Raw genomic sequence first — 24,442 nt, 5'->3', positions numbered from 1 at the left:
GAAGAGCCCAGGCACCCAGTCACCACCTCCACCTCCTACCCACCTGTGGCTTCTTGGTCCCGCCCGAGGGAGGACGCAGGCGCTCACTGTCTGGAACCACATGTCCACCCGAAGGAGCTGAAGTCATGCTGAGTCTTGGGCAACACACAGAGGGTGTGCACAATGACACGTTTTGTGTGCTTCAGCAGCTGGACCCGTAGGTCTGTGAAGAGAGGGGAAGCGAACAAAGGTCAGGCGCTGCCACGCCCTGGGCCCTATGATTGACCCCTTCACTGCCCTTTCCCACCCAGTCTTCCCATCGCACACTCACGGGGGTCCTTGAGGTTCTTTATATTCCTGCTGTCCTTGAAGTACTTGCACAAGCTGCTTCTAGGAGACAAAAAGGAAGAGTGGGTGGTGGGTGTGTGCAGGAGCTGGCCTGTGTCTGCTGGGGAGCCACACGACCCAGGAGCAGAGTCTGGCCTGTGATACTCACGGGGCTGGGTCCTCAGAGTGGAAGGGAATTGTCAGGGAGGAGCAGGCCTCCTCAAGATAAGCACAATGGATATGCGGTTGGTCTCCACACTCATGGATCAAGTAATACCTGAGGGAGAGTAATGAGGACAGTCGATCTCTGTGGTCTGGACCTCAAATGAGACTTGAGAAGTCCGATGAGCAGACCTGTGCTTAGGTCTCCTCAACTCTCCTAGCCCTCCTCCCCTTGCTCAGATTCCCAAGGGTACTTACTGCTGCAGGAATTGCAGGACTAGACTCTTCAGTGTCACAGAGCCTATATAGCATTCCTGGAATCAAAAGGCATTTGAGATTGTGTGGCTGATAAGGGATCTGTGGCTCTCCTGCAACTCACCAAATGTTGTTTGAGCCTCTTCATCACCTTGCAGGGCTTTATTATGTAGGGAGTGTCAACGTCAATGATAATTGGTGAGGGTAACTCCTGGCCATCCTGGAGAAAGGAAGAGGAAAACAGGAGTGGAGACCAGGGGAGTGGCCCTTGATGACTGGGAAAAAAGTTTGGTCAAGTAGGGTGAGGGTCAGAGGTCAGGTGTGAAAGGGCGGTGGAAATTCCATGGGAAAGCTTACAGTAGATGTCTTCATCATGAGGTCTTGGAAGTCTCTAATGTTATATGCAATTTGTGTGTGTGTGTGTGTGTGTGTGTGTATTTATGGGTATTTTTCCAGAAAGTATATCCATGTCATTTTCAGGAGTCCATGTGCCCCAAAATGGTTAAGGGTCTGATGCCAACATGTACTCTAGGCAAGAACCAAAGGGCTTGAGGGCAGGTGCAGAGGTCACCGACATTAGTAAGAGACAATGATTTTCGTAGGCACTTACCAGGCATAACAACTTTGGGAAACATTCTCTGATGGCCCTGTCCAAAACCAAAAATAGAGAAGAGGTGGTTGATAGTTCAAGGTTGCAATGCTTCCTTTGAGCTAAAACGCTAATACCAAAAACAGAGATCAGTGTGTTCTGGCCCATCCAGCAGCCCCATTTGCACACCTCTGCTTCTGATTTTAAGGGTTTTTGGTCCACTTCCCTGTTGAGCACTGAGTATCTGTCATCGTACTGTGTGAAAGGCACTGTCTCCTAATCTCGCTCAATACCTTCACTTTAATATTCCTTCCCTCCCAACCTTCCTCTCCTTCCCGTGGAGAGCTCCCACCCAGACTACCCAGATTCCGTTCTCCAGTGCCACAGGGGCCAGTATTTCAAACCCATGCTGCAGGGCTACCTTCCCCTCCCTTCCTTCCTCCAGGTCCCCATAGTTCTCCATAGTGGCTAGAATAGAACTAAGAATAGTTCTAAGAATCTTAGAATGTAAAATTATACAGCCACTATGGAGAACACTATGGAGAATGTAACACGCCGCTGTGGGTCCCTACCTGACTTCCAGGGGCTTGGCTGGCAGAGGCCACAGAGTAGAAGGATGCATGTGACCTCAGGATTCAGGTGCCCTCAATCGTGAACTGTGATCGAGAGAACTGAGCCTCAGGAGACCACAGCATGTCCCATGACCATAGAATATACACGACCAACAGCCGAAGGGTAGGTGCGGTGTTCACATGACAGCAGGTGCTTTGCCTGCCATGTGATGGTAGAGGCCACATCCCTGTTGACTCAGGGATCTGAAGATTCTGGTAGGCAGTAATCTTCACGAGATAGAGATGGCTGAGCCTGATATGTGACCAAGGGGGATATGTGACCAACCATAGCATCCATACGACACTCAGAAGCAGGTCACCTTTGTGACTTGGAGGGCTGAGGCTTCCACATGCCACTAGCTAGTGAGGGCCACATGACAGGATGAATCCACATGATGGGCAGGGTTTAGGAGTCTGCCATGCTCTAGCGACTTGAAAAGCTGGATCTACCACATGATCATAGTGGCAATAGGTCCAGAGAGACTACACGAGCTCAGGGTTTAAGGGCTCATGGTGCTGACATGGCCAGTAGGTCTGGGCCTGCCACATAACTGTCTGGGCCTGCCACTTGATGGCCGCATCCATGTGACCATAGCCTTAGGAGCCCACGGTGCTCAAAAGCTGGGTCAGCCTCCTGAGTGTAGCATAGTGACAGTAGGGTTCTCCCGGCTGCGTGTTTCAGGAGGCCGTTCTCTTCACGAGAGCTGGAGATCTGAGATTGCCCTCATTCCTGGGCTTCCCATTGATGGTGGTGCCTCCAGACGTTCTTCCTCAGAACACAAGCTGGCTTCACCTGCCCCAACCCCTTTTTAATGTGCTAATGTGCTTCGTTCGTGTGCTAATTTTTTTTCCTAATAACACGTGAAATTTAATGCATAAATTAACACATAGCAATGGACTAGGTCCTCCCTAAATCCATAACCATTACCATATTTTAGAGTCTACTTCAAAAACCTAAGCAGTGGGTACAGGTAAGCTTTGCTGCCATAATTTCATGCAAGTCTAAGAGAAATTAAGGCAAACACAGTAAGTGAATTTTAGCTGTTAATTTGAAGAAAATGTATATAATGATTACTATGTGTCAGGCACGTTAAAACGTCAGCTCCTTTAATAGTGGCAATTCTATCAACTAGGTATTATGATTATTATTCCAGTTTTCACAGATGAGAAAGTGGAAGCACAGATGTGTTAAGTCACTTGCCTAAGAGGTAACTGAACCTATAGGTGCCAAACCAGGTTTTACTCCCAGGCACCCTGGCTCCAGACTTTGTGTTTGGATCACCCACAAGAGCCTCCAAAGAAAATTAAGAATAATTCAGTCTTCCTTATTCAGACTAAGCAGAAAGGCATCCGCAGTTACTGAAAAGATGAGATCATAGAGGACCTCTTTAAAATGCCATTTAAATAATTTCCTGTACTACCAGTAATTAGAACTAATCGTAGCTGAAGCCAGTTAAGGCCCTTGGATTCATTTTATGGTATAAATATAAACTTATCCTTAATAAGTGAAGTATATGTGTATATAAAAGGTGGTATAAAATGCTAGACGTTAGTTGAAAACGTTTCCTTCTTTTATTTTTAAACACTCTAAAGAGAAATACTGCAGACTTTATGGCTCTTTTTCTCTAAGGAGAAATATTGCAGACTTTATGGCTCTTTACAGAATTCCAAAAGTTAAAAGTAAGCATAATCTGAATTAGATATTACTGCACTTATATTTTGTTTGCATCTTCCTAGAAAGGACAGAGAAAGGGAAAGGAGAATATACAATAGAATTTTCAGGGTTTTTTTAATCGCAGTTTTACAAACACCTCTTTTGCTGATTTGTGTGGAAAACTGAAGATCTGTTTGTATATCCAAAAGAGGTTTGAAGTGAACTTGCGTGTTTGCTGGTTTAGGCAAACTTAATGCTCTACAAGCAGTGGGATTATTTTGCTGGCACCCTGCATCGTGGCATGGCTACATAAATAACCTGAAGAAAATATAACAGACCAAATTTTGCATCATGGTTAAATTTGAATATACTAGTAAGTATAACAGACTGTTTGTAGTTGTAAGCCTATTGAAGGAAGTAGTGATTTTTTGGAGTGACTCTGTTTGGGCACATTGGTGTTACTTAGATAATTTTGGAAAATTATTTATGGGACAAATGTAAATGCAGGGTATGAAAATGGAGCCACGTGTTTACAATAGAGCGTATCATGAAACCTCAAGATGGAATTAGGAAGCATCTGTATACAATCACTGGATGGAATTCGCCATCAAGACCTGATGTCTGTCCCAACTGAAGCTTCTGTAATGGAGAAATCCACTAATGGTGATTGAGGTCAACTTCTTTCACCAAAAGGCAAACCCTGGAGTTCTAATTATAATTTTCTTGCGAAAGGTTACATATTCTCCTGTCAGAACTAATGGTCGTATCATTTATTCTTGCCCTGCGATGATTACCAGGAGCTATTTTAGGATTAAAAAATATATTTAGTTACACCAGTGGGTGCCTGTCAGCTCTTTCTTACATACATTGGGGAAGGGACGCTAAGGCTATGGATAAACACCTGTATGAACACAGCTTATGTGAGCTAGGCAGTTTAGGCACTGCACATATCAGGTGCTGTGTCTGTTTAGGTGAGGCAGGCTGATAAGCTATTCTTCTTGAATGTTGTTTGGCAAGGTTTACTGGGAACAACTTTTACTTCTTTTATATTTCTGTTTTGGGGTGGACGTTTTGGAGGTCAGTGCTAGTGGCTTTGTTTAACACAGAGAAATGGGAAAGGAGAATAGCAGACATTTGTGATGCTGCTAAATTAAACACAAATACTCAAATGCTTTTGGTTCAAACACAAATATGTACAACTCAAGTAGAGGTCCTAAGTGAATTTACGTTCAGAAAGGAAAATTGACTTAATCTGGTAACATTATCCAAGAGAACTTATCAGATATTGCTGTACCTTTATAGAAATGGTAATTGAAACATGTTTTTCTTTGTTCCTTTAAGAAGCTCCTTAATTAACTAGAAGTGACTTTACTGTCAGTGTCAAGTAATGGGAAAGAAGAGAAACAATTGGAGATAATGCGCCCAGTCAGAGTACTCAGTGTGCTCCCTTCCCCCAGCCCAGTGTAAATTTTAACAGCTCTAGGTGATGAGCTCATTCTTGGGGACTACCACAGCGAGGAAACAAAAAATTACATCCACAGTGAAAACTTCTTTTGAGGCCAAAGTATGGAAAGGGTCGAGAAGGCAGGGATTCCTTTCATAAACTATGTCATTTGTGATGGTATGATTCTCTGGTACAGTTTGAAAATCCCTTCCGGGTGAAGACCATTTAAAAATTAAATAAGTGTGTTTCAAGGCTTTAAAAATTATTAGACAGGGAGAATTGAAGTGGTCCTAGCGTGGTTCTTGTTATCCACTCATTGTAACTATTTTTTTGCCACAATCCCCAAATAATTCTAACTATAGTCTTTGAAAGTATTCTGATATGTGTTTTTACGTAAACAGCCACATTGTTTTCTTGTTACGATATCACACTGCCATCTACTGCTGGTGGATATGTTCCCATATGATGTAAATGAGTGAGATTTGCCAGCTTTCTTTAGGTTAGAAGCAGGCTTTGCGGACTAAGTCATATCAATGAACTCTGCATTTTCATCACATCACCAGATGATGTTTTAATTATCTAATTCATGTAGCCTGTTTGGGTCCAAAGATCATCTAAAATGTACATGATGCTCTACCTTTTTCCCCCACAAAATCTGGAAAAACCTGGCATATCCTGTGCTCTCTAAAAACTGACAGGCACTTGCAATAGGTAACTATCTCTGGATTCTGAAATTCTAATTTAGTCTAGTGTATCTGTTTTTATATGGGACACGTTGATGCAATTCAAAGTCTCCCAAATAGGGAGGAGTATCAAGATGGTGCAGTAGAAGTATGTGGAGCTCACCTCTCCCCACAAACACATTAAAAATACCCCTACATGTGAGGCAGTTCTCACAGAAAACCAACTGGAAACTGGCAGAAGATCTCCTACACAACCAAAGCTGCAAGGAATATCTCTACATATCCAGGAAGGACAGAAAAAAAATTTTAAAGGCATGAGGACGGTCCTGGCACCGCTGGGAGAGATCTGTAAAGGAGAAAAGGTCCACATAGGCAGACCCTTGCCCCGGGGAGCCCCCTTGCCTGCTGGAAAGGCCGCTGGGATAGATGGAGGGGCTGGAAAAGCCTAAATTCTGCTCACAAGGAGTGCATGCATGCTGGCTTTCTAACAATCAGGGCAGAGAGAGACAGGCACTGGCGCTGCTGCCTTGCTGCACTCCCCAATCCAAAGCACACACAAGGTGGTGGGGCCACAGATGCACACAGCAGCTGAGCATTGAATCTTAGGTAGACAGGTCCAGGGAGAGGACCTGATCTAGATGTGTGGAGACAGACCGCAGGACCTGGGGTATGGTCTGGGCCAAACCAAGGAGCCCATTGTCAGCCTGCACATAGTGGGGGCAGGTCCTGCCACAGTGCCCATTATCAGTGTGCACACAGTGGGGGCAGGTCTGGCCATGGTGGACTTTGCCAGCACGTGCGCCAGATGGCGCCATGGAAAGGCAGAGCAGCTGGGCACTGCATCTCGGTTGGATGGGCGCTGGGCAGGAGTATGCAGTTGTTCATTTCACGGTGGGAGCACACTGGCCCCGCTCACTCTACACCATAGCTTGGAGCCAGATCTGGAGCTGACAGGTCCTGGGACAGGTCTGACACAGAGGCAGCCCAGGTTCCAGGCAGTGGCACAACCACCTCAATTCCTGCAGCCACAGGGCCCCGGCCCCCAGCACCAGCCTACTGCACACCACAGCCCAGCACTAGGTCTGGGGTGAACACAACAGAGAAAGAGATGCAACCATGGGCTGCTTCTGGGCAGAGCCATGGATGCCTGCACTGGAGGCACATAGGTTTGCAGTGACCACACGGACCTCATTAGCTTCAGTGGTCACCTCCTTTGCATCAGGGCATGGGCTCAGGGGCAGTGGAACCTGACTGAACCTGACCCTCAGGGCTTCTGCTCCAACAGCTGGGAATCAGACCCCAGCCCCAACAGGGCTGTGACAGCCATAATGCAAAGAGGAGGCCCCAGCCAAGAACCAGTGCAGGCTCTGGTCAACACAACTTCAAGCACACACCCTATCAAGGGAAGAAGGGCCAGCACACTTTAAGGAAATACGTGGCAAGCACCCACACCAAAACCAGCCCTTGCACCAAAAGTATTGGACTCATACCGTCTACAGAGGGATCCTCCAACCTAAAAACACCCCTTCAAGAACACAGTAGATTGATGCCTGTCCTAAATTCAGAGACGAAGAAAGTTAAGTAGAAAGAAAAACAGAGATACTATTCCCAATAAAAAGAACAAGAGAAATCCCCTGAAGGAACAAATAATGAAGGAGACCTCACCACTTTACTAGACCCCAGATTCAGAAAGGAGGTAAGGAAAAGGCTAAAGAAATTAAGGAAGATTATTGATAGAAATGCAGATCACTGCAACAAGGAAATAGAAACTGTAAAGAGAAATCAATCAAAGTGGACAATTCAATTGCTGAGATAAAAAACAAACTAAAAGCAATAAATAGCAGACTAACCAAAGCAGAAGAATAAATAAGTGATCTGGAAGATAGAATAATGGAAATCACCAAATGAGAACAGCAGACAGAAAGACAAATTTTTTTAAAGTGAAGAAAACATATGAGATCTATAGGATAATATAAAGCATGCGTAATATGCATAATCATATGCATAATGGGCACAGTCATATGCATAAAAGGGGTACCAGAAGAAGAGGAGAGAGAAAGGGGGATAGAAAATGTATTTGAAGAAATTATGGCTGAAAACTTCCCAAACCTAAAGAAGAAAACTGATATCCAGGTACAGGAAGCACAGAGGGTCCCACACAAGAAGAACCCAAATAGAGTGACAGCAAGACGTAGCATAATTAAAATGGCAAAAGTGAAAGATATAGAGAACTACAAAGTCAACTGGAAAACAGGGTTTAAAATGGCAGTAAGTACATACTTATCAATAATTACTTTAAATATCAGTGGACTAAATGCTCCCATCAAAAGACAGAGTGGCTGAATGGATAAAAAAAAAAAAACCCAAGAACCTACAATATGCTGCCTATAAGAGACTCACTTCAGGGCACAAGACACAGACAGATTGAAAGTGAGGAGATGGAAAGCTATTTCATGCAAATCGAAAAAAACAAGAAAGCGGGGTGAGCAATATACATATCAGACAAAATAGACTTAAAACAAAGTCCATAAAGACAAAGAAGGACATTATGTAATGATAAAGGGATCAATAAAGAAGAGGATATTACACTTGTTAGCATATATACACCCAATATAGGAGCACCTAAATATATAAAACAAATACTTACAGACATAAAGGGAGAAATTAACAGGAATACTCTAATACTAGGAGACTTTAACACCTCACTGACAACAATGGACACATCTTCCAGACAGAAAATCAGTACGGCAACAGAGGCCCTAAATGACACAATAGACCACTTGGACTTAATTTTTACCTACAGGACACTACATCCCCCAATAAACAGAATACACATTCTTTTCAAGCGTGCAAGGCACGTTCTCTAGGAGAGGCCACATACTAGGACAGAAAACAAACCTCAACACATTTAAGAGGATAGAAATGACTTCAAGCATCTTTTATTACCACAATGTTATGAAACTAGAAATCAACCACAGAAAGAAAAATGGGAAAAGAATGAATACATGGAGACTGAACAACATGCTACCAAAAAACCAGTGGGTCAGTGATGAAATCAAAGAAGAAATCAGGAAATACTTCAAGACAAATGACAATGAAAACACAACCTTCCAAAATCTATGTGATGCAGCAAAAGCAATTCTCAGAGGGAAGTACAAAGTGATTCAGGCCTTCCTCAAGGAACAAGAAAAATCTCAAATAAACAAAAAGAGAAAAAAAATTCGAAAAAGAAGAACGAAAAAATTCCCAAAGTCAGTTCTTTGGGAGAGATCAGAGGGAAATAATTAAAATAGAGGTAAAAATAGAAAAGATAAATAAAACCAAGGGCTAGATTTTTGAAAAGACAAACAAAATCGACAAACTTCTAGCCAGGCTCACCAAGAAAAAAAGAGAAAGGGCCCAAATAAACAAAATAAGAAATGAAACAGAAGCAACAACTAATACCAGAAAAATACAAAAAAAAATAAACTCACAAAAACCAAAACACTTAAGAGAATACTATGAACAGTTATAGGCCAGAAAATTAGACAACCAAGAAGAAATGGACAAGTTTCTAGAAATATACAGCCTGCCAAATTTGAGTCAAGAAGAAACAGATAATTTGAACAGACCAATCACTAGAAGTGAAATAGAATCTGTAATTAAAACAAAACAAAAACTCCCTGCAAACAAAAGTCCAGTACCAGACAGCTTCACCAGTGAATTGTACCAAACATACATAGAACTTATACCTATACTTCTCAAACTCTCCCAAAAGGTTGAAGAGGAGGGAACAGTCCCAAATTCATTCTATGAAGCCACCATCACCTTGCTACCAAAAGCAGACAAAGACACTATCAAAAAAGATAATTACAGGCCAATATCTGTGAAGAATATAGATGCAAAAATCCTCAACCACATATTAGCAAACCGAATCCAACACTACATTAAAAAGGATCAGACACCGTGATCCAGTTGGATTCATTCCAGTTGCTCTGATAGCCTTATGGGAGTTCCCCTGTATGTTATTTGTTGCTTTTCCCTTGCTGCTTTTAATATTCTCTCTTTATCTTTAATTTTTGCCATTCTAACTACAGTGTGTCTTGGTGTGGTCTCCTTTGGCTTGACCCTGTTTGGGACTCTCTGTGCTTACTAAACCTGGATATCTCTTTCCTTTCCCAGGTTAGGGATGTTTTCAGCTATCATGTCTTCACATATGTTCTCTGCCCCTTTCTCTTTCTCTTTCTCTTCTCCTTCTCAGACCCCTATAATGCAAATGTTAGTACACTTGCTGTTGTCCCAGAGGTCTCTTAAACTGCCCTATTTCTTTTTCTCTTTTTTCCTTCTTCTATTCTGCTTCAGTTATTTCTTCTACTCCGTCTTCCAGCTTGCTCGTCCATTCCTCTGCATCATTTCATTTACTGTTGATTCCGTGTAGTGTATTTTTCATTTCAGTTATTGTATTCTTCTCTGTGTGGTTCTTCTTCATATTTTCGAAATCTTTGTTAAAAACTTCTCATTCTGTTCATCTAATCTTCTCCTGAGTTCTTTGAACATCTTTATGATCATTACCCTGAACTCTTTATCAGGTAGATTTCCTATCTCTACTTAAATTTGTTCTTCTTCTGGGGTTTTATTGTGTTCCTCTGTTTGGAATAGATTCCTCTGTTGCCTCATTTTGTCCAATTTGCTATTTTATTTCTCTGTATCTGGTAGGTTGGCTCCATTTCCCAACCATAGAGAAGTGGCTTTTGTAGGAGACGTCCTCTGTGTCCCAGCTGAATTTTACCCTCTGGTCACCAGAGCTATACGCTCTAAGGGTGCCCCCTGTTAGGGCTGCGTGTGTCCTTCTGTTGTGAACAGCACACTACTGTGCATGGTGTGGTAGGTGTGGCTGGCCCCTGTTCCAGTGGGTTGCCAGGCCCTGCGTTGTGCAGAGGCTGTTGGCCACTGGCGAGTGAGGCTGGGTCCTGATGCTACTGGCTGCAGTGCCTCAAGAAGTTCCGGGATTAGCGCTGGCCCACTGATGGGTGGTTCTAGGCTCTGCAGTGGGTGGTGGTGGGGCTAGAGGTCCTGTATGTAGTGTCAGCCTGCTGGTGGGCAGGGCCAGTTCCACATGGCTGGCTGCCGGGTTTGGGGGTGTCCAAAAGCTAGTGTTGGCCCACTGTTGAGTGGGGCTGGATCCCAGGGCAGTTGGCTGTGGGGACCAAGGTGTCTTGGAACTGGGGTTGGCCTGCTGGTGGGTGGGGCTGTGGCCCAGAGAGTCCTGGAGCTAGTGTGGTCTCGCTGGTGGGCACAGCCAGGTTCCTGGGTCTCTGACTGCTGGGCCTCGGAGTCCTGAAGCTAGTGTCAGTTTGCTGGTGTGTGGGGCCAGTTCCTGACATAGCTGGGTATGGGGTCTGGGGTGTCCCAAGGCTGGCTTCATCCCACTGGTGAGTGGGGCCAGATCCAGGAGCAGCTGGTTGAGGGGCCCAATGTGTCCCAGAGCTGGTGCCAGGCTGTTGGTGTATGGGCTGGGTCCTGGTATGCCAGGAGGCAGGGCTGTGGTGGTTCTTGGGCTAGTGTTCCCAGAGGAATATTCCTTTTTACATATTTACAAATATGTACACTAACAGAAGATGTTCTTTAATGTTATTACATTTTTATAAGAGTGAATTTCTTCTAAAAGCTTGAAGCTTTTTTTTTTTTCTGAGGTACGTGGACCTCTCACTGTTGTGGCCTCTCCCGTTGTGGAGCACAGGCTTCGGCTCAGCGGCCATGACTGACGGACCCAGCCACTCTGCGACATGTGGGATCTTCCTAGACCGGGGCACGATCCCGTGCCCCTGCACCGGCAGGCGGAATCTCAACCCCTGCGCCACCAGGGAAGCCCAGTTTGAAGCGTTTAAAGATATTCCATATTGAAATTTAATGGTGCTCTTTAAAGAAAATTGTTGCTGATCATAAATGTTGACAATTTTCTTGCTTCTCATCTTTCATATCTTTATGAACTCTGTGTTGTATGTTTACAGAATGGTAATACTTGATAAAATTGTAACTATGAAGAATCCATTCCCTTCTAGCCAAACTATCCTGACACAATAATATCAAGTTACGGTAGTAAAGAAAAAGCTTTGCCAAAAATTTGAGAAAGAAAATGAGATTTAAGTATGCTACCATGGATGCCTTTGTGGTTCTTCCTAAACTTACTGCAGGGATGAGAGCTCTAGTGCTTTGTAACTACCCATTCACTAATTCAATGTAGGTATTTCCTGAGTAGAAGTATTTGTTACCTGGAAAGACATAGTAGTTGAAAACCGTTTGAGCTTGAGTACTGTGGGTATTATGCTCATATTGATAATTGTGCTTTCAAATGGGGCCTGAAGGTGACATTTTTGTTTACCTATGCAATATACATTCCTCATCTTCCTAACTGGTCTCAGATTTTCATTAGTGCATTTCCTCCCTCATACAGTCTCATGTTTGGGGGGAATTTGACTGCTAGTTCCAAGGGTGAGACCAGAGTTACTCTAGATCTCACACAATAATCCTATGTCCCTAGCCACAGTCATTGGTTCAAGATTGGGCCTGAGTCTTTATATCTTTGAGCCACTGGATCAACTAACCTAAAGTCTCCTCTACCTCTGGGCTCTCAGTTATATAAGCAAGTATATTTCCTTATGGTATACACAAAAGTGGATTTTACTTTCTGTTACTTGTAACTTTGTTACTGCTATATCTGTTTTGAAGATATGTTATTAGGTGAATGTAAGTTCAGAATTTGTAATCTTAATACATTTTCTTTTATGGTTTGATAGCAGCCTTCTTTGTTGCAATTGCTTGATGTCTATTTTGCCTGATAGTAATACAAATTAACCACATTCCTTTCAGTTTTACTGATCATTGGTATGTTTTACCATCACTTTATTTTCATCCTTTCTGACAGTCTACTCTACCTGCTTCATAACCTACTAAAACACATTCATAATGCCTGCATTAGACTGTTCACACTGCCACACAAAAATACCACAGATAAGTGGCTTAACAACAGAAATTTGTTTCTCACAGTTCTGGAGGCTGGAAGTACAAGATCAAGGTGTGAGTCGGGTGATTTCTTCTAAGGCCTCTCTCCTTGGCTTGAAGATGGCCATCTTCTTGCTTCTTTTTCACATGGTTGTCCTTCTGTGTATACACACTTCTGCTGTCTCTCTGTGTGTCCTCAACTCCTCTTCTTGTAAGCACACCAGTCAGATGGGATTAAGGTATCCCCTAACAGCCTTAAATTAACTTAATCACCTTTTAAAGGCCCTATCTCCAAATCCAGACACATTCTGAGGCACTGGTGATTAGGGCTTCAGGATATGAATTTTGGAAGAACACACTTCAGTCAATAACAAAACCTAATGTTAAGATGACGTTATCATAGAAAACAAGAGAGCAGAGGCAGGAGCAATGATGCGGAGCAGGCAGGAGGATGGCATGTTAGGCTTTCATTTTCCTGTAGCTTCTCCAGTTCCTAAAATCCTCTAATGGCCAATGAATCCCAGGCCTTTGACTGGGAAACTTGCATTGCTACTACCTCAGCCTGGACCTAAAGGACGGGAACGAGTCATCCACACTAGTTAAGAGCTCACAGCTTAAAATCTAACACTTTCCTATTATCAGTAGATCTGCTGTTTTCTTCCAAGATATTTGACCCTTCTTAACCTCAGCTTATTAATTAGCCACAGAGACAAAATAATTAGTCATACAACTCCAACTGTGAGAATTACATGAAATTGAGATCGACTTCTGCACATAATCAGGGCTGTTTGCTGGGTGGAAGGTTTGGAAAGCTGTTTCCTCAGCCATTTATGCACAGCATGTTCAGGCTCATTCTATTCTAACAGCTCTATATTCTAGGTCATGCCACAGCATTGTCTATGAGACATGCAGAAGGGGAAGAGTTGCATCTGTGCACTGGGCTTAGACCTTTTGGGGGCCCAATTATCTCACCAAATACCTCCCTTACTATTTAGCAACCAGAGCCACTTGCAGTTCTCTATTTCGCCTCCTAATCTTCAGGAAGACAGAGACGTTGTCTGAATTTTTTCATGGTCCTATCTTCCCTTCTTAGCACAGAGCTTGACATGCGCTAGGTGCATGAATGAATGAATAGGTGGGTGAATGATAGTTATGTTCCAGACATACATGTTCTTTCTCTGACAGTTAGTAGCCCCTGGCAGGCCAGAGCCTTAGCCTTATAGCTAAGTCCAGTGGTTAGGACTCGGTGCTCTCACTGCAAGGGGCCCAGGTTCGATCCCCGGTTGGGGAATTAGGATCCTGCAAGCCGTGCAGAACAGCGGAAAAAAAAAAAAAAGATTGATGCATTCTGTTGAACGTAAATTATAACTCAGTGAAGTAGGTTTTTATTATGTCGTTGTATCCCTTCCAGATTCTAGACCTGCATCATACTCATATGTGGAATCAACCTGTATTTTCAGATTGAACTGTATAGTTGGGGTTTTCGTTTGTTTTCTTGCATGCTTGTTCTTTTGTTTTATTTTGTTTGTTTTTTGATTTTTTTTTGTTTTTGCCACAGCCAAGAATATTCTCAGGATCACCTGACTTATACATCCAACCACATGCTCCCCACCCAGATTTTTCATAGGCTCCACAAACGACATGGTCAAAACAGAACTGTCAGTTTCCTGGCATTGCACCAAAGCTGGTCCTCCATTCATTTCCCCATCGAAGAAAACCGCCCTAACCCAGCTGCCAAAATCCACATTCCAAGAGACACGCTTACTTCCTCTCTATCCCTTACCACAAACGTGGACTTCATCAACAAGTTCAGTACTTCCAAGATACATGTCATTTCAAACCCCATCTCACCCCTTCCATTGCTACGACTGTGGTCTACGAGACTGTAACCTCTCACTCTCATGCATGTCGTAGACTCCTAATCTTGTCTCTTGATCTTACAGTTGCTCTAGTTCAGTCTGTCCTCCAAGGAACATTTAGAATGAGCTTTAATAAAGTAGATTATAATAATAACTTCCCTTCCTTTCAGAAAGCACCCATCATAATAAGATCAAAAGCCAGAGTCCTTACCATGGCTCACAGGACCTTCTGTTATTGGGCCCCTCCTACCATTCTCACCTCATTTTCTAACGTTGTCCTCCCAATACACACTGGCATACAAGCTGTTCCCTAAAACTGCCAAGCTTGCCCATATCTTAGGGCCTTTCGTCTTGCTCTTCCCTCTGTCTCGAGGGCTCAGCTCCGATATCTTCCCACTGCTGACTGTGTACTTCTTGTTATTTGAATATTAAATCTAAGTTACACCTTCAGAAAATCCTTCCTTGCCTTCCCCACCCTAGTCATTCTCTGTCATATTTTCCCATATTATTTTCTTAATGGCTTTTAAATCTTGAGTGAATGAACCCCTGTAGAATGTGAGCTCCATGAGAGCCATGACCCTGTCTGTCAGGTTCTCTGATTTATCTTCAGTGCCTATTACAGTGCTTCACATATCATTGGTAACCAATAAATATTTGTTGAATGAATGAATGAGTGAGTGAATGACGTAGATTAAGCACGCTAAGTTGTGAGGACTCAGGCATAGTCTGGGACATGGGATTTGGGAGGATGGGAGAGTGAGCTCAGGTGTCTCTGAAGCAGCAGTTTTGTTTGAACCCATGAAAACTGTCGTTGGAAAACTGGGTAGAAAGGACATGATAATTGAGGTAGTGCTTCTAGCTGCCTTGGGTATGAAAGTGTAGCATATGTTCTATACCAATTCTCCTTCTTTCTTAATAAAAGAATCCCACATTTATTTGGTACAGTAATGTTTCCAGTAAAAGAACATATTTATAGCCTGCTTTGCAGGCAAGAATGGTCATATGACCAACTCCTACCTAATGAGGTGATGGCAGAAGTGTTGTATAGTAGTTCCAGGAAGGTAGCTAAAAGGGAGACGAATTTCTCAGACCAAGGTATTTCTCATACCATCTGTTGTGGACTGAACTGTGTCCTACTCAAATTCATATGTTGAAGCTTTAACCACCAGTACCTCAGAATGTGGCTGTGTTTGAAGATAGGGTCTTTAAAGAAGTGATTAAATTAAAATGAGGCCCTTAGGATAGACACTAATCCTATATGATTGGTTTCCTTATAAGAGGAGTTTAGGACACATAAAGAGATACCAGGGTGTGTATGCACAGAGGGACAACCATGTGAAGAAGGACTAAGAAGGAGGCCATTTGCAAGCCAAGGAGAGAGTCTCAGAAGAAACCAAACCTGTGGACACCTGGATCTTGAACTTCCAACCTTTAAAATGTGAGAAATAAATTTGTGTTGTTTAAGCTACTCAGCCTGTGGTATCTTGTTATGGCAGCCATAGCAAACTAATACACCATCAGATAAGGTTTTCAATTCTGACAGCTCATTAGAATCAACTGAGGTGAACCTTGAAGATACTGCTGACTGGGCTTATCCCTAGAGGCTCTGATTCTGTTGGTTTAATCTGAGAATTAGAGGGGATCCTAATGGATATCCAGAGTTGAAAACCACATGTCTAGGAGAATAGTTTTGTGCACTCCATTGAGCAGGCTGAGAGTGATGTATCTAGCATCATTTAGAAGGCATCCCCCCGTATCTCCCTCCTTCCACTGTTTTTCCTCCACCCCATATCCCCCTTCATTTTCTACCCTATCCAGATCTCCACAGATGGACCCAGAGATGCCCCCACCTCTTAATCCTGTTCCATATCCAAGTTCAGTCCTAATTTGAGGAACATTTAATAGCTTCATCCCCATTTCTGCCCTCCCTGTCAAGAAAAGTGAGTCTCGAGGGGCCTCACATTCTCTTACTCTGCCTGCTAGCCAGAGCCAGGGCAGCTCTCTAGAGGTAACTTCTTGCCTCTTAATCCAATTATAAAATGGACGAAAGACATGAACAGAGGGCAAATAGGCTTAGGAAAAGCTATTCAACATCTTTAGCCATCATGCAAATGCAAATTAAAAGCACAATGAAATGTTAAACCCACCTATCAGAATGGCTGAGAAAAACAGTGACAAAATCAAAAGTAGGTGACACTGGATAAACTGAGTCACTCATACATTGCCAAAGGGAATGCAAAATGGTACAGGCCGTCTGGAAAACAATTTGGCAGTTCTTTCCAAACGAAACATGCAATTACCATACGATACAGCAGTTGAACTCTGGGCAATTTACCCTGAGAAATGAAAATTTATGTTTACACAAAAACCTTTACATGAAGTTCATCACAGTTTTACTCACAATACTTAAAAAGTGGAAATAGCCCAGATGTCTTTCAATGGGGGAATGGCTAAACAAAGTGTGGTACATTCACACCATGGAATCCTATTCAGCAATAAAAAGGAACAGACGATAGACACACTTTACAACTTGGATGGATCTCAGGAGAGTTATGCTGAGTGAAAGAAATTCATTGCTAAAGGTAATGTAACATACGATTCCATTTCTATGACATTTAGGAAATTATAATACTGTTTGACAGAGTTTAGGGATGTGGGATCAGGAAGAACGTGGGTGTGACTATAAAGGCTAACATGAGGGAAACGTGTGGTGATGAAACAGTTTTTTATCTTTTTTGTGGTGATGTTTAGAACACCTACACAGCTGGTAAAAGTGCATGGAATTATATATATAAGTACTATACACAAGTGTTCTAACACACAAATGAGTGCATGTAAAATGGCGAAATTGTGGTAAGCTCAGTGGATTGTATGAATGTCCATTTCTTTGTTTCAATACTGTACTAAAGTAATACAAGGTGTTATCAATAGGAGAAGGTGAGTGATGGGTATACATGACCTCTCTACACATTTTTTTTGCAACTTTTGGTAAATCAATAATTATTTCAAATTTAAAAAGTTAAAAAAACAACACAGGATTTGTGGGGAATACAGTCTTAGGTACAGAGCCTAAGAACCTAATAAAAATGTTAACAAAGCTTTAGACCTGTTAAATGATTAAGAAACCCATAATTATTGGAGTAAATATGGTACTTTACTTGCTAAATCCATTATATTTGTTTATAGAAGTGAACATCAGAACGGTCACAACTTGTGAGTACTGAAGTGGTGGAGAGAAGGTTATCAGGAGGCAAAGCGTGGATTTTAGGGTAGTCCAGGAATGGAGTCGTTACTGTATAATTTTCAAGCACTGTGTAGGTCAGATATAAATGCTAGAGACTGCCAGGGATGATGCAGGAGATGGGACCTTTTGGTCCTGGCCCCAGTAACTCATGGTTGGGTCAGGGGAAAAGCAATCCAAGACACACAACATATAATGTGCAATGTTACTCTTTAATATAAAGATAAACAAGGATCATGCGTGGGAAAAATATAGAGCAACGGGCAGGCCTACACGGTAAACTTTGGCTTCCTGATTAGCTGGACTGCAAGCTTAGTCATGGATGTGGCTTCAGTTAAGAGAAGAGAGGTAACAAATATGATGAGGATGAGAATGACATCTAAAGGCTCATTTGCAGAGTTTTGCTCTCAAGATCCCAGGTCAGTGGGTGAGGGTCTCATCTGGAATTTTGCCCTTGGACTGAAGAAAGTAAAGAGAAAGAATTGGGATGTCAGCAGAGCCAGCAGCCGTGAGTGTCAACCCCAGGGCACCTGACTTCTGTCCGCCTGCACCTTCCTGAAACCCTAGAGGTCTATTTCGTCTTATCGCTGAATTCTCAGAATTCACTTTTTGATGAGTAAAGAAGTTTTTATTTCTGGTATAGTCTAGTCATTGTACTGAAAGCACCTGTAGTGGGGGAGGATAGATGACCTCCCTTAGGACCAAACTGGAGACACTTGACCACACAACTTCACTGCTAAATCTATGCTACAAGAGCAAGCCTTCAAGTTTACCAACATGTATGTACCAGAAGGAGCAGATGCCACTGCATGTAATGCTGAAAAAGAGGCGAAAAGGTAAATGGCGATCAATAATAGCTTATGGCTTCCAGGAATTCAATTGTTTGATATATTGATCTTAGAAAGAGTAATGTAGCTTCACATATACTGAGAAGAAACTATGCTGGTACTGCTAATAAAAGAAGTTTCAGAACAGTATATAAGATAGGAAACCTGTATTTTATAGTACATGGAAATGTATTAGTATGAAATTAGGGACTTTTTCACAAGTAAACGTTTGTAAGAAAAAATAGATTTAAAATAATGACCTCAAAATTCCCATTAATCCCTCCTCTACTCGTCCCAGCTCCCTCCTATCCCCATGCAAACTCAGCACTCACTTCTGAGACCACTAGAGGTTCATCTCAGATGGGGTAGAGGATGTCTGCATGATGTCCTGCTGCAGCTGGGAGAGGGTATACATGGAGCTGGAGGTGGGTGTAGGCACTGGGATGCAGAAAACCGCTGGGTCTCACTGGGGTTGGCATCCCTCACAAACAGCTCGTCATTCACGATGCACAGACTGAAGGAAAAATGGACCCCCAGACAACTGATGGATGGACACCCTCACCCCAAATACTGACTCTGCTCCCACTGGCACTCAGCAACCAGATTCCTTCCACGTCCCTCCTGTGCCTGTCTCCCAGGTTCCTTGACTGGTACCTCTGCCCCTCCCCACAGAGCCCACCTTTGGAGAGACTGTCTACCACCTTCACTCGATTTATAGGTTTATCCCCAACTCACGGGCAATTTCACATTTACCCTTTACCACAGCCCAAGGGCTGGACACTCTGATCCCCATTCTCGGAGGAAGACACTGAGTCACATAGAGGTCATATGACTTGACCAAGGACACAGCGAGTGAGTGTTGGGGAAGGAGTGAATGCATAGGCCGATTCCAGAGCCCATACTCTTCTTAACCACTAGGCTAGACTGCTCCTGGGATCTCACTGCTGGCTTTCCACAATACCGAGTAAACCTAAGGTCTGTGCCACCACATTCCCACGCCCCTGAGCCCAGGCGAGGATGGGTATTCCCACCCACGACAGGGCTCTCACCTGCAGTAGCTGGCAGGGGTAGCGATGAAGGTCCGGGTGAAGGCACGCACACAGCCCTGAGAACTTCCTTCCACTTCAACAGCAAACAAACAACAGTACCCCTGAGAGCCGCACGTGCTGTACATGCTCACACGGCGGTCCCCAGTCAGGGAGTGACTGGACACTCATGCTAAGAGGGCAGTTGTTAACGGGGGCCAGGGTGTCGCGAATGGGGAGGGCAGCTATAGGAGCAGTCTGCGCCCAGTGACATGGCCGCTGACAACCACTACACAAGTTCACGGGATGCATTCTTCACGGCCGCCCAAGAGGTGGATACTTCTACCCCATTGTGCAAATGAGGAAACTGAGAGGTTCAATAGCGGCCCAAGTTCTCACAGTAAGGATCTGGGATGAGAGGCACCAAACTCCACAGCCTATGTCCCCAACGCCCAGGGTGTGCAGGGCAGACAAACATGGACACAGCTCAGACCTGGGTTGTCTGTGGGAAGCCTGAGGGCTGGAGAACACAGTGGGGAAGGGGAGGGGAGGGGAGGGGAGGGGAGGTGGGGGAGGGCAGGTGGGGAGGGAAGTGGGGAGTGGAGCGAAGGGAAGGGAAGGGAAAGGAAGGGGTCCAGGAAGCTGGGTGGGTCTGGGAGTGAGCCTGGCCAAGGGGAGGCAGCAATGAGACATCAGGGGTGGGGGTCTACACACACTCACCTTCCTCGAACACCCCGCTGACGGAGAAGCAGAGCATCATTTCCTGAAAGGGAAGAGCCCAGGCGCCCAGTCACCACCTCCACCTCCTACCCACCTGCGGCTTCCTGGGCCCGCCCGAGGGAGGAAGCAGGCGCTCACCGTCTGGAACCAAATGTCCACCAGGAAGGAGCTGAAGTCATGCTGAGTCTTGGGCAACCCACAGAGGGTGTGCACAATGACACGTTTTGTGTGCTTCAGCAGCTGAACCCGCAGGTCTGTGAGGGGAGGGCAAGCGAGCGAAGGTCAGGGGCTGCCACGCCCTGGGCCCTATGATTGACCCCTTCACCGCCCTTTCCCACCCAGTCTTCCCATCGCACACTCACGGGGGTCCTTGAGCTTCTTCATATTCCTGCTGTCCTTGAAGTACTCGCACAAGCTGCTTCTAGGAGACAAAGAGCAACAGTGGGTGGTGCGTATTTGCAGGAGCTGGCCTGGGTCTGCTGGGGAGCCACACGGCCCAGGAGCAGAGTCTGTGCTGTGATACTCACGGGGCTGGGTCCTCGGGGTGGAAGGGAATGGTCAGGGAGAAGCAGGCCTCCTCGTGATAAGCCCCTGCGAGAACCTGTCGGTCTCCGTAGTCATGGATCAAGTAGTATCTAAGGGAGGGCAGTGAAGGCAGTCTATCTCTGTGGTCTGGACCTCAAATGAGACTTGAAAACTCCCCTGAGCAGATCTGTGCTTAGGTGGCCTCACCTCTCATAGCCCTCCCCTTGCTCAGCTTCCAAGAGGTACTTACTGCTTCAGGAATTGCAGGACTAGGCTCTTCAGCTCATCAGATCCAAAGTAGCTTCCCTGGAATCAAAACAGTCCTCAGGACCAGGGCTGACACACCCTTCTCATGCTCCACTTAAAACCCGGCTTGATCCTCCATCCTCACCTTGCAGATTGGTAAGTGCTTGCAGGCTTCAATACCACACTTAGCCTGTGGGGATGTCTCCTGGCCATCCTGGGGAAGATAACATGATGTCAGCAGTGCAGACCAGGAGGTGGTGTTGGATGATCAGGGAAAAGGATGGGCCCAAGAGACGGTGAGGGTCAGAGGTCAGGGGTGAAAGGGCCCCGGAAATTCCATGGGCAGGACTACAGTTTGGATCATCACCGGGGGTTCCCCAAAGCCTGTGAAGAACGTGGTTGAAGAAGATCCAGAGCCTCTGTCAGGCTACCACAGGGGCTGTACCATCCCCCTCCGCCCAGGACGTTTAAGGGTCAGTTTCAAAACTGTAACTGTGGCAAGACCTAATGGGGTGCAGAGTAGTTTGTGGGTGCTGTCAGTGCCAGTTAGAGGAGTCTGTGAACAAGGAATACACTTACCAAGGTTAGTAACTTGGGGAACAATTCCAGGATGGAGCTGCCAAAATCAAGACAAAACAGAAAAGTCAGCGAAACTGTGGAGGTGACCCTCTTCCTCATGGGAGCAAGTACACCCACACCCCAGTGTCCCAGCCTTCCAGGGCCCTGAACACGGCCCCCATCGACTGATACAGAGGGAGAGCATGCCCTGCCTCCCTCCCCACCTCCCTCCCTCCCTTCCTCTCCTTCCCCTGGGTAGCTCCCCGCAGAATGCGCGGACTCCCTTCTCCAGTGCCACCATGACCAGCATTTCAAACTCATGCTGCAGGGCTTCCTTCCCCTCCCTTCCTTCCTCCAGGGCCCGGCTGAAGGCTGTGGGGAGAAGAGGGAATGGGGTGTGTGCTCAAGGCTCTGCCACCTCACTTAGGGTCCTGCACTCTGCCAAGGCCTGGACCAAGAGCTTGACTCCCCCCATGGGTGGCCCAGCATGCTGGGGCAGGGAGGTGAGTGAGGTGGGGCTCAGGGAGGGAGATGGAGGGGATGAAGACAGAAAGGGAGTGAAGGTACGAGGGGTGAGATGACAGAGACATACGGGCCTAGAGACAAGGGAGAGAGAGAAAACAAAGGGAAGGGAAAGAAGCTCTCCCGTGGTTGGGGTCAGGGAAGAAGAGAGAGGAAATGTGAAATGGCACCCCTTTTGCAGCTCTTCACCTGCCCCAGAATGGCTCAGACACAGCAGGTAAGAATGTAAAATATGCACATGTTGGGCTGGGGGCCCATATGGATTGTGGTTGAAACTCTGTCCACTTTGTGATGCAGAGAGGAGAGCATAGGGTCTATAGTCCTCCCTGAGGTCCACGTCAGCTGCCCCTTGCAAACGGGCACTTTCGGGAATAGCTCAGGCTGCCAGCGGGAAACAGAGGATACATCTGACCTTATGTTGGTTGACTTATCAGGGAAGGTGGTGCACAGGGGATTTCTCTCTGCACACATCCCTTCTGGCTCCAGCCGCTCACCCTTGTCCATCTCCCCTGCAGACTTCACCTGTGATTATGAGGAGGAACCACATGGGCCAGAGAAACAGAGCCAGGATGGCCGTGCACCCCTAGTCCCTTCCTTTTCCTACAAATCCATTTCCCTTCCTCTGTCACCATCACATGAGCCTTCCCACCTTCCCTTCCATGACGGATCTGGGTACCACACCTCACCTCAGTGTTGGAGAGGTTCCAGTTCTTGGTGTTGGAAGCATTCGGCATAGTGTTGGACAGGCCGTGCAGCTGGTAGGGTTTCTTATCGCTCAGGTCCAAGGCCAAAAGCTATGATGAGGAAAGAGTTAGAGTGAGGACCCCAGCAGGGGATACCTGAGACCAATCTGCCTCTTCTACCTAATCTCTCCCACCATCACCACCAGCCCCAACACTGGGTCTAAGGTCCTCATCTTGGGCATATTCCCTGGATGGGTCTGCAGGGAGGCAGCCATGCCATTTCTAGGGTTTTGCGCCATTCCAGTATCACGGGTCATCAAGTCTCCAGGAAGCCAGGAGGAGGGAATCGGGGGCTGAGAGGCTCCTGGCTGGTACAGCTCCAGCACCAACCCCTCCCCGAGTTACCATTCCTGAGTATCCTTCCCAGCTAGACCCCTCTGCTCTCACCTGCTCTACAATTGCTGCTGTCGCCATACCAGGGTCAGAGCGGACTCCCTGGATGTCACGAGATTGCTGGGAGGCATCATATCGTTCCTTCACGGGCAGCTGCTGAGTTAGGGATGGGGTTCAGGGGCTCTGAGTCTGAGGTGGTGATCGGGGGCAATAGGTGGGTCTGGCTGTGAGTGCACAGGTTGTGTTGAGTCTGCATTACCTTTATCTGCTCCACCTTTTCTGACCTCAGCTCCTTCAGCACAGAGTGGGGTGCATCACAGGGATCAACAAAGATAGATATCTGTTGAGAACACAAGAGGGGCTGGGTAAGCTCCAGGAAATCTGAGCTCTGGGATCAAGCAAGACCATGCCCCTGCCCTGCCCTCTGGCTCCCAGCTAGCCCTGCTCATGCCCTTGACACACACCCTTTCATTAACCTCATTGTAAATCTTGCCGTTGACATTCTTCAGTGCGGAGGCAATGTTGGCATTCTGAACGAAGAACTGGGCCTCCATTTTCTCATAGTGAAACTGTAGGGAGAGTGACAAGAGAAGCATAATATGAGACCAGAGCCATTTCTCATCTGGGCCTGCCATCTACCCCGTTTCCTCTCATTGGCCTCAATGTCCTCTCTTACTTCGACTGGGGTGAAGGGGACACTGCATTGCTTGTGAATCAAATTCAGCAGCCACTTCTCATCATATTTAATACCGAAGGGAACCTAAGAGGCAAAGAAATAATTGGGGAAAGAAAAGTGATACAATGGAATCCAAGGTTAAGATAAGACCCAGTTGTGTCTTGCTTTAGGACCTTTTTTCAGGCTTTAGGTAATTTCTTAAGATAGGACAATATCTGTTATCGCTAACTTTTACACCAGACATGGGCTTCCTATATATCCTTTCTTTCCATTTAAATACTTTTCCTGAAATAATCGACTTCATATCTTTCACACGTACTTACTTTTATAAAGTTCTAAGAGATCCTACCTAAGGCAGACCTGGCCTGCCCCTCTGACGAGGATCCCAGAGACTCAACCTCCTCCTACACTCAGCTTGAGCCAAACTGCGTCTTCTGGTGTGGAGTTGCTCCATCTCCTTGGCAGTAGTTTCCTCCTTTGTT

The 24,442-nt window shown here is 45.3% G+C and overlaps 1 protein-coding gene across 1 annotated transcript in view; it reads right to left on the bottom strand.

Moving 5' to 3' along the window:
• LOC132481443 (nuclear RNA export factor 3-like) overlaps positions 1–24,442 on the bottom strand; it is a 31,700-nt gene that overhangs the window by 4,105 nt on the left and 3,153 nt on the right. Inside the window, exons 4-16 of the mRNA XM_060086308.1 lie at positions 23,961–24,044; positions 23,749–23,853; positions 23,544–23,624; positions 23,339–23,437; positions 22,895–23,002; positions 22,621–22,730; positions 21,708–21,744; positions 21,274–21,342; positions 21,133–21,188; positions 20,885–20,992; positions 20,720–20,778; positions 20,496–20,611; positions 20,358–20,400 (exon numbers count right to left, since the gene is read on the bottom strand). Of these exons, the coding sequence (XP_059942291.1) occupies positions 20,358–20,400; positions 20,496–20,611; positions 20,720–20,778; positions 20,885–20,992; positions 21,133–21,188; positions 21,274–21,342; positions 21,708–21,744; positions 22,621–22,730; positions 22,895–23,002; positions 23,339–23,437; positions 23,544–23,624; positions 23,749–23,853; positions 23,961–24,044 (1,075 nt within the window). The remainder of the gene's footprint in view (positions 1–20,357; positions 20,401–20,495; positions 20,612–20,719; positions 20,779–20,884; positions 20,993–21,132; positions 21,189–21,273; positions 21,343–21,707; positions 21,745–22,620; positions 22,731–22,894; positions 23,003–23,338; positions 23,438–23,543; positions 23,625–23,748; positions 23,854–23,960; positions 24,045–24,442) is intronic.

Source organism: Mesoplodon densirostris, chromosome X (assembly GCF_025265405.1).
Source record: "Mesoplodon densirostris isolate mMesDen1 chromosome X, mMesDen1 primary haplotype, whole genome shotgun sequence".
In the NCBI taxonomy this organism is placed as follows: domain Eukaryota; kingdom Metazoa; phylum Chordata; class Mammalia; order Artiodactyla; family Ziphiidae; genus Mesoplodon; species Mesoplodon densirostris.
This window is presented reverse-complemented; position numbering and strand designations above follow the sequence as displayed.